Source organism: Sipha flava, unplaced genomic scaffold (assembly GCF_003268045.1).
Source record: "Sipha flava isolate LNK unplaced genomic scaffold, YSA_version1 180_pilon_pilon, whole genome shotgun sequence".
In the NCBI taxonomy this organism is placed as follows: Eukaryota; Metazoa; Arthropoda; class Insecta; order Hemiptera; family Aphididae; genus Sipha; species Sipha flava.
Window position 1 is genome coordinate 774,473 of NW_020272187.1, and position 17,335 is coordinate 791,807.

General features: G+C 26.9%; 1 protein-coding gene across 2 annotated transcripts; it reads right to left on the reverse strand.

The window, feature by feature from the left end:
* Positions 1 to 60: 60 nt before the first annotated feature.
* On the reverse strand, positions 61 to 4,972 carry LOC112680777 (macrophage erythroblast attacher). Of its 2 annotated transcripts, none has more exons than XM_025550970.1 (8): positions 4,738 to 4,972; positions 4,356 to 4,547; positions 4,071 to 4,290; positions 3,813 to 3,996; positions 2,145 to 2,236; positions 1,126 to 1,301; positions 289 to 480; positions 61 to 223 (listed from the first exon to the last, which is right to left on the reverse strand). In XM_025550970.1, the coding sequence occupies exons 1-8, from the start codon at positions 4,774 to 4,776 to the stop codon at positions 122 to 124; spliced, it is 1,197 nt and encodes a 398-aa protein (XP_025406755.1). In that variant the 5' UTR covers positions 4,777 to 4,972; the 3' UTR covers positions 61 to 121. The 2 variants fall into 2 exon arrangements, with proteins under 2 accessions (XP_025406755.1, XP_025406754.1); XM_025550969.1 differs by having other exon boundaries at positions 289 to 488; positions 1,155 to 1,301; positions 4,738 to 4,971.
* Between the last annotated feature and the right edge of the window lie 12,363 nt (positions 4,973 to 17,335).

The following is a 17,335-nucleotide window of genomic DNA, read 5'->3' on the forward strand; positions in this document are numbered from 1 at the left end:
TTAAAAGAATTGATTTTGAAATTACAACAAAAAATAGGTAGACATTAATTAGAAAAAAAAATATATATATATATATAAATGATAACCTTAAATGGCACATGATCATTAAATATATATTTTATTACATTACATAAACTTTTTCTGCTTGTTTCAGCCAGAATAGTTCTTTAGTTTTAGGACAAATAATCTGTCCATTATTTTTATTTGCCATTTCTACCAAAGCCTTTAAATGAGATAAAAATGTATTAATATTTATGATGAAAAAAAAAAAATTATAATAATAAATACCTGTTCTCCATAGACATATCCATTTGGTAATACCATAGGTATATTATTTTCATTTAATGGAAGTCCTGAAATTGAACAAAATAATCGAGATTGACTACAATGTGCGAATGGTAGTGGTCTTGCTAGCATATTAAACCACTCTTGACAAACTGGACAACTAGCATTACGAGCTTCTTTGAGTTCACTGTAACACTGAGGAGGTTAAAGTTAAGGAAAAGGAAATATATACTTCATTAAAATTCTTTAAAGATTTATAAAAAAAACATGACTTAAACTGAAAATAGTTTAACAATTTAACGTCACTATTAAATTTTTTTTTTAAATTTTCTTACATATTATTCATTAAAAAATATATATTATTATTTTATAATAAATTGATATCTAACAATTTTAAAACTTATCAACTCTGCACATTATTAAAATATAAAATATTTATATCCCCAATTTATTAATTAATTATATAATAAATATTACTTATATTGTGAATGCTTTACTACTAAATTTAAATATAAAATATTTGTTTCCAATATCTCAAACAACAGATCGTCTATTATAAATTTAGATTATACTTTATTTTACTCTCGTGCATGTAAATTTAATTTAAATAATTCTCCTTTTGCACATTCCAAACAGAAGAAAGTATTTGAGATTTATGTCTTATAAGTATATAATTATTATGATATACATTATCTTATTATCTTGTATCTCATATCCTCTTTGATTGTCTGTTATTATCCACTAAACGAACTAATTTAATTAATTCTTTTAACCTTTTAACTTTCAATAAATGCTGGTTACTAATTCCTAAATAATATACAGTATTAAACACAAATATACTGTTAGATATAAAATAAAAGGATATGGAGTTTTAAGAGCAGATAACCCAGCCTGCAATGCAACAGTAAATACTGACTGCGATGATAATTGATATAGATTGTAATTTTCTTGGCGAAATTGATCAATTAAACGTAACCAACGAGTTTCTTCAAACATTTCTTTATAAGGTGATATTTCTGAAAATAATAATTTATAACATTTAACAAACATAATTTATTTAATAATGCATCATTATTTACAGTTGAAGTATAAAACTTCACAAAGAAAAAGTAGTGATAAATGTATGCTGAGAAGAACGTATATAGGTTCAAAATCAAAGCATCTAAAATACAAGTAAAATAATAAATAAAAAACAGTATTTGAATATATACACATTTTTTATTATAATTTATTGAATATTGGATTAATTCTAAATAGTCCAATGGTTTCAAGCATAAGAAAAATATTTTCATAAGCTTTATTTTTTGATTGACAGTAATATTTGAAATTTGTACATCTAATCAAAGATATTGAAAACAAGAATACATAAAAAATACTCCAATGAAAATATAATATTACTTCTATAGATTTTAAAATTATAATGGTTACAATAAAATATTTTATATTATTTTAAAATGCAGTCACTATACAAGTGGGACAGAGAAGCCAAGTGGAATGAGGTGGCAATACTGAGGTAAAGGCAGTTAGAATCACTCAGGTAGTCTCTCTCAGCAGGCAAATAATTTGTCTAGAAAGAAACTGATTTTCCTATTAAGAAAAAAATGGAAAACCACTATGTAGAATATACTTACACCTCAACAGTGAAATAATGAAAACTACGGTTGTAAATTAGAATATACTTATAATTAACAACTCATCATGCTTTGAGACAAGACATGTTTAGCTAAATAATTAAAAAAGTTATCTTATAAATACACACAATAATGAAAAATTGAAATGAGCTAAATCAATTGAACCATCAAATCAATTAAACAATTCAACATTATTCTAACTATAATTTTAATTATAAAAAAAATTACCAGTATCAGTAGGAAAAGCCAATAAAACCATACATAATTGTACTTCATCCAGACGAGTATCTTCAAAAGTAGATATATACTTCCTAGCGTGTCTAAAATATAAAGTAAGTTCAATGTCAAAGTTTTAACAACTTCATTAAGTCAGGACTGAATATTTATGAAACTATAAAAATTCAGAATCAATTAAAATATTTTTATCTATGAACTCAAAACAATATAAAATGTTCCTTAATTTTCATCCATCTATTATTATCTAATATCTCTTTTATCATTAATTTCCAATGCTAAATTACTAATTTAACTAATAACATATATTTATTGTATATAGTATAAAAATTCCAAAATCAATAAGAAAAAAATTTACACTTAAAAATGCAAAAAATTTTATAATTTTTAAAATGATATTTTACCAAAATATCAACATTTCAATAAAGTAGTTAAATTGAGAAATATTGACTTATTGTTGCTATTATACTCAAAAAAGGTATTAAAAATGAACAAATTGATAAGCAAATCAATAATATTATTGTTTACATTAAAACAAGATTCATGAACATGGCATTGCTTATAAAATTAGCTGCCATATTACGGTAATATTAAATTTTCAATAATAATGATTACTTAGTTTTTTTTTTTTATTTCATCAAATTGTTAGTATGAATGTAAAAACAGTCTTAAAATATAATTTTATTACTATAGACAGTAACATATAACTAGGGAACAGATTTATATGTAAATGCATATTTTTATTAAAACAAGATATTTAAGATTCGATAAGAAATGTTTATGATTTAAATCATTCCTATTAAAATTATGATACTTTTATTTTACATATTTTTACATATTTCACTAATTTTTAAATATTTTTAAACATATTTTTATCATTTCATCACTCATACGTCTTCTTCGTACGAAAATACAAGAAATTATTTCAAAATTAGATCCAGAAACTTTTATCGCTATTGGAAAAGCTCAAAATATTATGCAAAATGAAACATTGAAAATAATTTAATTTTAATTAAAAATAATTTAACAAAATATAAAAAATATGTCCCCAAATGATAGTATGCAAATTGTTGAATCAGCGATTAAAACTCGTAAGCGGACCAATAGATGTTGTAAAAAAGAAAATTCATGCTGTTACAGAAAAAAATTCCAGGCAATATTGATTTTAAAACAATCAATCACATAATGAATGGCAGACAACCTTTTAAAAATTTGGAATTATCACCTTCTGATAGTATGCACTTGAAATATGCTTTTAATACATCGGTTGAAGTGAAACGATAATTTAGCCGTTTTAAAAATATTTTGATACCTAATAGGCGACATTTAACATTTGATAATTTACAAGATATTGAAATAATTCAATGCAACAAATCTTTTTGATAATTTAATAATAATAATCACTTTTTTTTAAAAATTTTTTTCCCCACATATTTGGATATTTTTAGCACATATTTTATAAATTATACTTACTTATATATGTACATATTTCTGTATTTTTATTACATATAAATCCGTTCCCTACATATAACTTATAGTTAATAAATATATACATTTTAATTAATATAAAGTTATGGTTTTTTTTTTCTATTTTGAGCATCAAAATTATTCTGCAAATCAAAAAAAAAAAACATCATAAATAAAAACAAATTTTATACTAACTTAACAGCATCAAGACGTTTGTCTTGACGTACAAGTTCAATAAATTCTTGTATTCGTAAATTGAATTCCATAGTTGACCCTAATTTACGTAATTTTGACCGGTTGTCATGACACCAAGCTAAACATTTTGCAGTTTCATGGTTAGCTAATGATTGTTCAACTTCCTTTGATATCATGAACAAATCTAAAAAAATAATTTATGACATAATAATTAATTATTTCACTTGGTAAATTAAAAAAAATATACCTATATTATACCTATATTTGTAAGATCATTAAGATCTGAATAGTTGGCCAGTTTATTAGCTGAGTTATAATAACCACACCGTAAAAAATATTCGACTAACATACGATCCAATCGACGACGACGCCAATTTTGGACAATGGCTTCACAAGGTGAGCTATGTTCTTTTAAATGTTCCAATCGTTTTTTACATACCATACCAGCTTGTAATTCATCATTTATACCTTCATCAGCCTATTTAAAATATTTAATACAATTTAAATATAAACAGATAAAATACTAGTATAAAGTAATTGGACCTTTCTTTTGAGCACTTTTAGTTTTTCTACCATGCCACTAAGCAATGAAGAAATATGAGAGGTATCTGTCATATCAACATCTGATGACATATTACGTTCAAATTCTTGGACAGCATTTTGAAAGTGTGAAACCTCCCGGTCAAGTATTTTTTGTGTTGTACGAAATTTCTTATTAAGAACTTCATATGGAACCTACGATTAAAAAGATTTAGATTGTAATTAATTCATTAAAATTAAATAAAATTGTCAAAAAATAAGTTTAAAAATAGTTTAAAAAATAGTAATTTTATAGGTATTTTCAATACTAAATAAATTTAATATTTATGAAATTTAATCTTACCATTTTTATTTTTACATGCAGAATATAAAATTTAATATTCACCTTTAATGTTGGATGTTCCAATGACTTCAAATCCGACATAATGTAAAAGCGTTTTACAAAATGAAATAACAAATTAGTTATTAAAGAAAGTCAATCAATAAGAAATCAAACCAATCTAATTTATATTAGAGAAAATAACACTCAATAAAAACAGATGAAAATGAAAATGAAAAATCCAAATTTTTCAGCAACACATTACAGAGCATTATTCTTTAGCAACCACAACAGCACCAGCTGATAGTAACTTAACACATCGTAGTTCACAGCATATATATACACGTATAAATGCACGGGCACACAGCTGATCGACATATTATTTCTCCTATGCAGCTACACTGCATGTTATTAGTTTTCATAAGAATAGTACCTACCATTAAATATGGTGGTGGAATATTAAATATTAACAATTTAAAATACATACATTTTTATTTTTAACAGAAATTAAAGTTATTTAAATAAATTGATATCATCGTAAATATATATATATCGTATATATATATATATATATATGTAGGTAATAATATCAATAATTACTTCATAGTAATACACTAATCGTCTGAAGTAAAACTAAATGAACTGAACTTGTCTATTACGAAATAATGCCATAATTAAAATCTGTAAAACATATTATATTTAATACTTCTTAGCAAAATACTTGAGACTTGAGAGTATACATAGTATTCCCGTACATTTTTTAATAGTACCTATGCCCTAATACAGCCCTGGGTGTATATGTAGTATACTCTATGGCAATGTTTCCTAAACTTTTTGCAATGACGATCCATATATTTAATATTTATTAGGTACGCAACCCCTGAAAAAAAAAAATTAAGTATGACATAAATAAACTTATTATAATGAATGTTATCATTGAATTTTTATAAAATAAAATATTGAATAATAAATACATAATAAATAAATAAAATAAATTATAAAAAAAAACACAAAAAAATTAGTATAACAGATAATATGAAAATTTCATAATTCATTGCTAATTTTAGTGTGGCTGGTGATTCTGGATGATATTGCATATTTCCCACTGGGGTACAATTTCAGTCTTTCAGACAAATTCCCGATGGGCCGAGTACTAATAGTAAATATTAGACGTAAATATAACCTAATAAATATTATCATCGATTATAAATTATTCATTTTATAATCAATGTTATTACATAATAACAGTCTATAATATTACAATGTAAAACGTTGTAAATTGTAATAATAAAACGTCTACAACTAGGGGCGGACTGAGAGTACTTCGGCCCGGGTGGAGAAAATTTGAGCGGCTCACATTTTTTTTTTGTGTGATCAAAAAATTTGCAGCTCGCTATGTTCGCTTATCATAAGCTAAAATCTCCTAAAAGGGTGTTTAGCATGGCCAATATATTCTAGAAATAAATAATACTTATCATCATTCATAATATTATATCATTTACTTAAAATCTTTTATGTCTATATTTAGATATTACTGAGACAACAATTTATTAGGTGCTTATTTTTCAGATAACTAATGATCAGGGCTTGGGAAATATAGCACTTAAAATTATTAAAATAAGCACTTAAAAACATCATTATAAGTACTAAAATAAGCAATTAAAAAATTTAAAACTAAACAAAAAATATTTATAAAAAAAAAAAAACTATAAAATTCTAACAAAAAAATCAAACAAAATAAAAATAAATCTTCACTTTTAAAACATTAAGGATTTTATGGATTTGATAAGGGATTTTTTTAAAAATAAAATGTAAACTATTCTCTCTGTTCTTGATCATTCTGACGTTTGACACACAGTTCTATTTTCAGTGTTAGAACCCTACAACGATGCTTTGATGACAATGAACTACGCGACAATGTAGATAAAAATTAATTTTAATTTTAATTCCATTAAAAACGACTTTGCAGGAGAAAACTATAAAAACGTAATAAAAACTGGTCAAATAAGCAAAAATAATCAGAAAAACTGGAAATAAGCATTTTTTGAAAAATTAAAAGTAAAAAGTTAAAAGTAAAAAGCTGAAAAAAGTAAAAAAAAAAAAAAAGCACTTTCAAATTTCATAATTGTACGGGTTATAACTTGACATATAATTTTATAGCACTCTGTTAGATTTTAAGTCAATCCATAAAAATAAGCAAATGCTTTAACTCCCGAGCCCTTGCTAATGATATATTAGTAATCATTGTGTATTTGTGCTGTTCCGACCTAGTATTATATAATAAAATTCTTAATTATATTATGTACCTATTATTATTTTATAAGTAAATTTTTATTTTTATGAATTTTTTTCTGTTTATTTTAATATTTTTTTTAAAGATTTGGCAGAGTATTTGAGATTAATGGGGAGTGTGATAGTCAAAGCTCCCCACGGGTTACTGATAAGTTAATTTTGGAGGGACTTTAGCACCCCCAGAATATTAAGTGGATTTTCGCCTATGTCGCTTATGATTGGCCAAGCCCGGATTATGATAATTTGGGGCCCGAGGCCAAAAAATTTTAGAGGCCCATAACCATAATCAAAATATTGATGACCTACTCATAAATATACTTCAGAGACAAAAAAAAAATTATATTCTAATTTATAAATTTAGTTCTTGCTTTTTTAATACAAAAAATGAAAATGTTATTTATATTAATAATTTGTTCTTTCTTTTTGGAAAGCAAACTTTTTAATTATATCATCGGTATTAATTGCCTCTAAAACATTACTCTGAACACAAAACCATAAAACTGAATACTATTTTATACTTGTTCTTTATACGAGCTAAAAAGAGTTAAAAAACGAAAAACCTACTAACCACCAGGAACCTACTATTGTTTAATATTCGTTGTGGACCCGTGATCATGGCCTCCTCTGCCTACCCCCCCCCCCTTTAAATCCGAGCTTGTGATTGGCAAATTTAACAGCCTTTACGTACAATTATAAAGACCCTAGATGACTAGATTTAGTCTTTTTTTACGTCAAATATAATTGCAGCACAAACAGGGCCATTGCCCCCCCTGAGATTTTCGCGTCACTTACAAAATTGGAAGTTATTTTACATAAAGCTGATCTTGGGTATTCAGTGACTATTCGACAATCCTTGTATCTAACAAGTATCTAACATTTTTTTAATCAACAAATGATGATTCAATTAATTTATTTGCTTCAAACAAAAGGAGTCATTACTTTTTGAATAAAATAATAAAATATGATGCGGATTCAATCAAATAAAGTTGTTTTTTGTTTAAACTTTATTATATTTTTTCTTATAAATATGAAAACTAATAACTAATAATGTAATTTTATATAAACTTAAATGAGTTTTGATTTTTAAAAAATTATTAATGATAGTAATACAAAATATCAAAATATGAGTAGATGAAATATGTAGCAGTAAATCTTCCTATAAGTATTTAGGTACTTACAATTTTTTTGCCCCCCCTGAGCTACATTTCTGTGGGCGTCCCTGAGCACAACAATTAATCAAATACATTATTAGTTACCACAAAATAGTGAATTCCTTATTTTCGCATAAATAGTTTATAGTAATAATACGAGTATAATAGGTAACAAATAAATGAATGAAATATCAAATGCTTATTATTTAAATTTAAATTTATAAATTCAACATTTGATGCATAGGTAACGGTGGATGATTCTTTTAAATAGTTAACGACTTCCGACACATCTATTTCATTCAACAGCTATTTTTTTTACTGACATTAAAAGCAGAGACTCCAAATTTTCCTGATTTAAATTGGATCTTAATCTAGTTTTAATAAGTTTCAGCTTACTAAATGTATATTCACAGATAACTTCTGTAACTGATAAAGTTAAAAAAAATGCATACGCTCCGCATAGTGTATTATAAGCAGACAGATGTAAATTTAAATTACCTATATATCAATATCATCTATGTATCAAACTTGGACATTATGCAAGCAATTTTTCTTGTTGTGGTTACTGTAAACTGCATTACTTGAAACTATAAACAACAATATTATTTATCATGATTAAATGAACATTCTACTTGAATGAACTATCAATCTTACAAGGAATTATATTTTTTATAGATCCCATCAACTTCTTTGTTTTCTAATTACATTTCCATGTCACTTTTCACTTTGGTTTCGGACTCTGAGTATATTAATTTTGTTCTTTTTTCTACTAAATTAGATATGTTTGAGTAGACTTTTGAAAAATGTTGAAGTTCCAGTTTTAATTGATCAAGATCTATACTTGCTATATATTACTAGGTATATTAGCAAAATGTAGATATATCTACGATATTACAAGTATATAATAATATTATGTAAAAAAATTCGTGGCCCAGGATTGTGTATTTATGTGTTATTATCTATTATTGTTAATTTAGTAACTACAGCATAATTGAATATAATATTATAATATAATACATTTTTATTAAAAGTGCACCATGATGAAAGGGCCTCTCACGACAGCGGCCCCAGTGTATTTCTTCCGCTCTTCACCTGGGCCAGTCCGCCACTGTCTACAACAGAAACTGAATAATAATATTAATTATCAATAAGAAATAACGATAACTGTAATTAAAAAATCAACCTCCGTGGACAGTAAAATCTATAAATAATCGGTTATTCGGGTTGTCGTTGATCAGATGTGCCGGCGGGTTGCGGCTAATGACGACGAATTATAACAATGCAAGTCGAATAATATGGATATTTTTATTTTAAATTTATATTATTTATATAAAATATCAATCGTCATTCAAAACCTCGTTATCAGCACTCGGCAGTTAGCAATTCAGTATAATTTGGTTAATTTTACAATTCAATTACTAAGTATTTAATTAGGAATATTTCATAAAATATTTTATACTACAATAGTAATAGTTGTAAATTATAAAATAAAATGGAAATAAAATTAAAAAAAAAAAAAATTACTAACATGCTGACTCACAGTTAATACTTGTTGACAAAATTGGCCTCTTGGAAATTTTTTTCTCTTTTTAAACCTTGATTTGGACTCTTGGACAGTTGGCCCATCAGAGTTACTTGAAAATGAATGCCATGTATACTCAAAATTTGAAATTTTTCAATTCATAATTTATATTTTAAATTATATCGTTTTAGTAGAAAGTTAAATAATATGCCAACCTTATTAATCATTTACTGCCACAAAAATATTTTTTCAAATCGGAATTTTTGTTGTTAAAAAAATCTAACACTTCATGACGAAGTTATAATATTCTGAGTAGGCATTTTCCTCGAGAAAGCCAACGTACTTCTGAGTGAAGTAAAAGTGATTTAACTGTTTTATTAATTTTCTTCATAGAGTTATAAAAACAAAATAATATTTTATTCTCCAAATTTTATAAAATTAATAATAATAATAAGAATTTTATTTAATTCAGTTGACATTTTTTTTTTTTTTGACACAAGTGCCATTCTGTGAAGCATACCATGAGTCTATTCGGCACCTGGGGCTTTTTAAATACGTCGTAGCACACCAACATGTTTGCACGTCATCGATGCCGCATCATTAGTAGTTACACCTCTACATTTTGTCCACTGAATATTATGTAAAAAATAGTCGTTCATCGTAATCATTATCGGAGTATACCATATTTGTTGAATTATAGTTATCGAAAATTAAGTACCCATTGTTTTTGATGTAAAACAGTAATTAATAAAAAAAAAAATAGCTACTAATAGTTTGCAGTGCAAAGTAATTTGTACTATTTTTATTTAGGTATTCAAATGTAGTCGTTGTATTAATAGGATATAATCATCCTGCCTGTAAGAGTATATATTATATAAATCGTTGAATCTCGGTCACCTTTACGACAAAAATGTATTGAACCTAACATAAAGGCTGTAATATAAAATAAAAAAAAATAATAAGTATAATAAGGAAAACAACAAATTATTCAATTTAAATCTTACATTGCTTCGTTTTAGCCTAATAGGAAAAAAAGAAAATTCCTACAAAATACAAACTCTGATAATCATAATTAGTGAAGGTAATAATAACAAAATGTTCTGTTACAGTATTACTGCACTGCATAGTATGGGTTTGAAATTTGGTAAGAACTTTACTAAAAATATGAACATTCGGTTGACTTTTACACAGTTAATTTCTTTGATTTTATAAATGGATTCACAGGCAAAACACAAAAAAAACTGACGGAGTTTACATTAGACCTTTTATTACCTTTTTATCTTAATCGATATTCTGGTGGAGTTTACAATCGCCCAGGTATGTAATACTATTATCAAAGTACGGAAATATAACTATTTGCTAACATTATTATAGGATACCACAAAATAACGTATCTAATATTACACCGTATAGGTTCATTATTTTGACGAGGCACGGTAGCGGTACGGAGGGCTTTCGCACGCACATGTCAGAACATAATATTGTGATCGCGAAAAAATGTTTATTTCTCACTTTAATATACGATTCTAATTCAAACAATACGATGCAACAATTATCTCGATTTGCATTCTGAAAAAAAAAATATTCTTTTTTTCCACAACATGTACGAGAGATCGAGGCACATTTAAAAAATTGTATTTAGTTAATTAAATATTAAAGCAGTGGCGGCTCATGAGGTTCACATAAGGTGGTACACAAATAATTTGTAAGATATGTAGGTTGGTAAAAAAAATATTAATTTTAACATAGATTTAGGTACATGTAACATTATTATCTATATATATATATTTATAAATTAATCACTGTTCGTTAGTTACACGAATAATAATATACGTTAACGTCGGTGGTCGATAGTAAACAGAAACATGATTGTTGTTTTGAATTTAAGATAATGACTAACATTATCAGCTAATAATTGGAGTATAATAAACAAATGTGAGTAAAAATAAATCATAATGGCGATGCCAACGGCGCGCCGACAAAAAATAATTCACTGAAACAATTTAATTGGTTATGTGCACAGAAACGAATGTGCACATCAATCCATTATAACGCATGTTGCGTGTTTCGACTTGTATTAATTTTTACATTGTACAAATGTGCACACCAATAGAGTGCACTACAGCACCACTATAACACATTCACTGATACCGTTTCGTCGCGGACAACCACCTGCCCGTTTGGCCTTCGGAAACCCCATCTAAATATTATATTATTTTCATAATATTCTGAATTTATATTTTTATATTTTGAAAAATAATCTTAATAACACTACAGGTATTTAGTTGTATTATTATGGTTTATGTTTTCAATTTTTTTGAGTTTGGGTGGGTAGTGCACATACACACGAGCCGCCACTGTATTAAAGTTTGAAATTCTGTATTTTTTTGAATTTTCAACAATATTTATTGCAATTCAAATTACAAAAATTAAAAATATGTCTCAATCGTTCCCTTGTATATATTACAGAGAATCCTGGTATTTTTTCAGAATGAAAATCGTGATAATTGTCGACACGTAGTGTTGGAATTAGAAACAGTGGTTTTTGTTAAAAAAAGACATGGTGGTGAGGCCCCTAACGACTAAAACAAACTAAAACCGTGGTCTGTGATCGCCTGTCAAATATAATATTTATCTTTATTTATTTATTTAGCGATAACATTCGATTTTCGATTAACGTAGTACGTATATGGGATAAAAATATCACGTATTACGTACATACCAACACGGCCGATTGGTCGGCCAAGGGACAAATACGACAGTTAAACTGTTCGTGTATGAGTGACTATTAGTAATAATAAAATCAATGGGATTATTCAAACAACATATTGGTTATATGAAACATTAAGGGCCAAGGTCATCAAAAATTCCGGGTATTTGGTTATAACCATTAGGTATATTGTAATTACTAGGACTCTGATTTATATGTACTAAAAAAAAGAGCTCATTCTGCAATATTACCCCATTCCTTCTCCAATGTGTATCTCTCATTAATTTTAGACAGTTTAAACCAGGATTTTTGTTTAATTCACTGTGCATTTTTTTCTTTTACTGCAACTCCCAGTGGCGTATTTACGGGGGAGGGATATGGGGGATAGATCCCCCCCTTGACCTTTTTTTTTTTCCTGGGTAGCTATAAGTTGTCTCATTTTCTCTAATATTCTTAATATGATATTACTTTCAAGCATGTATGTTTTCTGTTTTCTAAATGTTCTAGTCGTGGTAATTGTGCCGCTTTGATAGTCTGATATACTAATCGCCACTAATCGTTTATCGTTGGCAGCATGTACGACTATCAGGCATATACCTATATTATGGTGTACTATATTTTGTACGTTTCTGCGAATTATTTTTCATGCAAGAGTGTTTATAATAAACCCGATAAGCAATCGGTAAACAAAACAAAATGACCATGAAGATCGTGGATTAACCATAGGGCGGCCGGGCGGGTTTATTTTTAGAAAATTTGTTACTAGTAGATTTATGGCTAGTGTATAGCTATATATATATATATTTTATCGTATGATATCGTGATTCGTTAAAAGTAGATATGTACGGTCACTAGACGTTGACGGATAGCGACGCCGCGCCATTCCGAGTACTGACTTACTGCCGAATTGACTATTGTTCGACTTTATTTTTTGCGTCTTGTAAGTTGTAACTGCGAAGTTTTAAGACAATATGAGTAATATTCAAAAACAAAAAAAAACTTTATTTTCTTATTTTAGTACAAATAAAAAAATTTGTTTGGAAAATGATGAGGTAATTATAAAGATTAATTCTTATTTTGCCTTGATCCACACTAACCTCAATAAGTAACAAGTTAGGGGATTTTAAAAATGTATATAATGTACGAATTAATGGGTGTTAGGATGTATTATTATATATTTCATCCCCCCCCCTAGAAAAATTCCTAAATACGCCACTGGCAACTCCCAATGGTCCTGGTACTTGTTCTATGCATTTTACAGCTTCTACGAATCCTAAAATTTTAGGCTATGATCACACTATACGTTTTGTTGGCAACCGAAAAACACTACCCCATCAACCGCAATCGGGACGATCAATCATACTGTACGTTTTATCGGTAACTGAATCCATACAAACGAGATTAAAAAGCGCGGGAATCGTTTTTAAATTGAAATTTTAATACTACTTACCTTTTTCTCTTTTTCCTTGTCGTCGAAATTCTCATATTCGGAGTACATACATTCTGCTACTTTGAGCCAACATGACCTTTTAAAATCCCTATCATTATATAAAGGAGAACTCATGTCTCGGAGACATGGAAAGTTTTTAACTTCTAAAATCAATTTTTCCCTATCAAACATAATGTATTGATAATAAAATAAATATATATATAGTATATTACAAATATATTTTAAAAGGCTAAAATTATTAAAATTTAAAAATGATTACTAATTAATTTTCAATTTCGGTCACCGATAATCCGCGCAAGTGTGATCGGGCCAACTGAATTGCATGTGTTGTGCTTAACACCCCAAAACGTAATCGTATGGTTGGACCACAACACGTTGCGGTCGCTTCCCGACGGTTCCGTAGATCGGTCTAGTCTAGTCCTAATAATGCGTTTTATTTTTAAACCTATTATATTTTGAGTGTTGCGGTTTAATTACCGATCGTTACCGGTTCGTCGGCAACCAACAAAATACATAGTGTGATCCTAGCCTTTTAACTTTGAAAGAAAGTCATTTTTCTTATCGAGCATATTGAAATATCGAACATAATATGTTATATTATATCGACCGTAGATTAAAAATTATCTATAGATTAGAAATTGTCTGTATTGAATTATTAATAAATCGTAAATGGACAAGTTATCGAAATATGTAAGAAAAAATGGAATTATTGAGAAGTATGTACAAGTTTGTACTTAGGTCTAAATATGTAAAATAAAATTTAGTTATTTTCATTGGAAATCTCTTGAAACGAATTTATCACTTACCTAAATTAATTTATAAAGTCATAATAAAATTATGTATTTACATAGGTATTAATCTGAGCCCTAGTAATTACAATGTACTTATGTCATGACAATCGAAAACAGTCGAACTTTCGGAAGAAGTGTACGAAGATTGAATCGATTTGGACTCGCACCTCGATGTTGCAAAGGTTCTAATAAAAGAGATCTGTAATGCGGTAATGAATCCTCGAATAATTTAACATATGCTGCCACTGACGATGAGAGAAGCAAGGCATTCCCATGAAGTAAAAAAAATATTAGAAGCTCTAAGTGTTCTCGAAAGAGCAGTCCTGCACCTTTCGTATGAAAAAGGTTTTGGGCAACGTTGTCCTTACAAAACCATCAAGTTACTCGACGCAAAAAAACAAACAACGATAAAGACATATTTTACTTAGCATTTACTTTTTTTTTCAGTCAATAATTTTTTTCGAATAATAAATTTATTCTATATTTTATTTACAGAATGTCCCAAAACGATTTGATGTTGGACGCAGATTCTAAATAAGCATAAAGCACCATTAAAATATAACATACGTTTAAAATAATTTTTAAGTTTCTTAAAACATTTCGGGGGGGGGGTTGTAGCCCACTAGGCACCCCCTATTTACGCAACAGATATATTTATTTATTATGTACCTAATGAACAATTGGTAGTGATGAAAATATTTTAACTATCTACCAATCTAACAATATAATAATTTAGATTCGAGGCCACCGTTTATAATTTAAATAGAACCTCCAATCATAGCACGGCACTGTATGTAAAATATTAGTCGTATTATTGTTTCTTTTTTTTGTCAATCGCAAAGATTATGTAGGTAATTATATAACACATATTCACATTATAAGTGACAGAGGGGTAGCGATTTTCAGGACACATTGTAAAAGGAAATATTCTTGAGGATATTCAATTCTACGGACTAAGACAAAATGAAAAAATAATTTATTAAAGACAAGTTTAAATTTTAGTTCTAGTTTTCGGATAGTAAGAATGTTTTAGAGTAAAAATATTCCAACTAATTTATTATATTCTGGTACTGAGAAAACCAATTCAAGATAAAGAACCAAAATTGAGTCGTAGTTTATACACGTTTTATTCGCTGAGTAAAGTGACACATGAGTTCACTACACGCTCTACTCGGCTAGCAGTTTAGACTCGCCGAGTACTGTTAATTTTGGTAGTGGAAGTAGTCGCTCGGCCGAGTAAACAGAAACGGTTTCTATTCATTGGCTCGCTCATTTTACAGGGCCAAGTACTGGTTCCTTGAGTTCACATGGGACAGTGAAATTAATAACCTGGTATTACTTACCTGGCTTGGATAAGACACCTTTAAAATTAAATTTCCTAGAAAGTAATATAAAATAACAATTACAAATAATGAATTGAAAAAATAGAGTCCGAATTAAATAGGAAAAAATCACAAGTAAAAAGGAATTTTTCATTAGTAGTTTCACTACCAGTTTAATATTTACTAATGAAGTAACCAATGGACTAACTAATAAAATTATAATAAGTTGAGGACTGAAGTGAAAATTATGTTGAACATCAAATTAATCCCCTGATGTCATTGGATTTAGTATTACCATTGATTATTAATACTATTTATAATCAATGGTATTACTAATTATAATATGTAATACGTTGAATATACTAAAGAAATTAAATTAAAAATGATGAGTTAATTTATACAGAATTGATTAAAAATAAAAAAGTTAAAAAAATATTAGTTCGTATAATATATAATTTATTTTTTTGCTGACAAATATTAACATAAATTAAAAAATTTGATTTTTATAAAATCAAAAATAAAGCTAAAAATTAAAACAACTATTGAAAACTTATAGTATTCGTATACATAAAATTTTATTATTCCTATTATTTTCTAATGAATAATTTGTTATCAAATTATGAACTATAGATAAGAGTACATAAATATTACTTAAAGTTAGTGTTTTCAAATTATAGAATCATTTAAAATGAATAGCAGAAAAATAAAAGGCAACCACATGGAAAATATTAACAAACCGTGTTGTAAATAATAATAAAAATCTACAATGAGTTATTTAACATGTCACACAATATACAATATGGAAAACACTGCTCTTATTTAAAAAAAAAAAAATATTTATAATACACTGTTATAGACATAAACAAATATTTTAAAAACAAAGTGTGGCAACTGAAATTATTAAATGTTAAACAGAATACATATAATAAAATATAAAGTATACATAGTTTGGTGTTATAGTATACAAAAATAGTTTTAATAATAAAATAGTATTGTTACTTTTTTAATAACTTAACATTATAATCTTAATGCATCAAAATTATAAAATCTCACTTTTAATTAAGATATTATTATTAATAATATTTATTAAAATTCTTGAAGTTTGTTGTCGACATTTTAAAAAAATAATTTTAAACAATAAATAATAAACTACAATGTGCTATAATAATAATATCATAATCTAAGTCAAAATAATTTTTACAATAAAACTTCAAATATTTGTTTATCAAAATTACTTATCAAAAAGGTTTTAGTTCTAAAAACAGTGTAGAATATTTTATTCCCTAAATTTAAAAGATTACTTTTTTGAAAAATGTACATGTTTTCAACAATTTGTAAGTAAAATGTATAACATATAATTTTAATTCTATTACAGTATTATTTTATATGCTTATATCTTAAATTAATATATTATAAATTAAATATA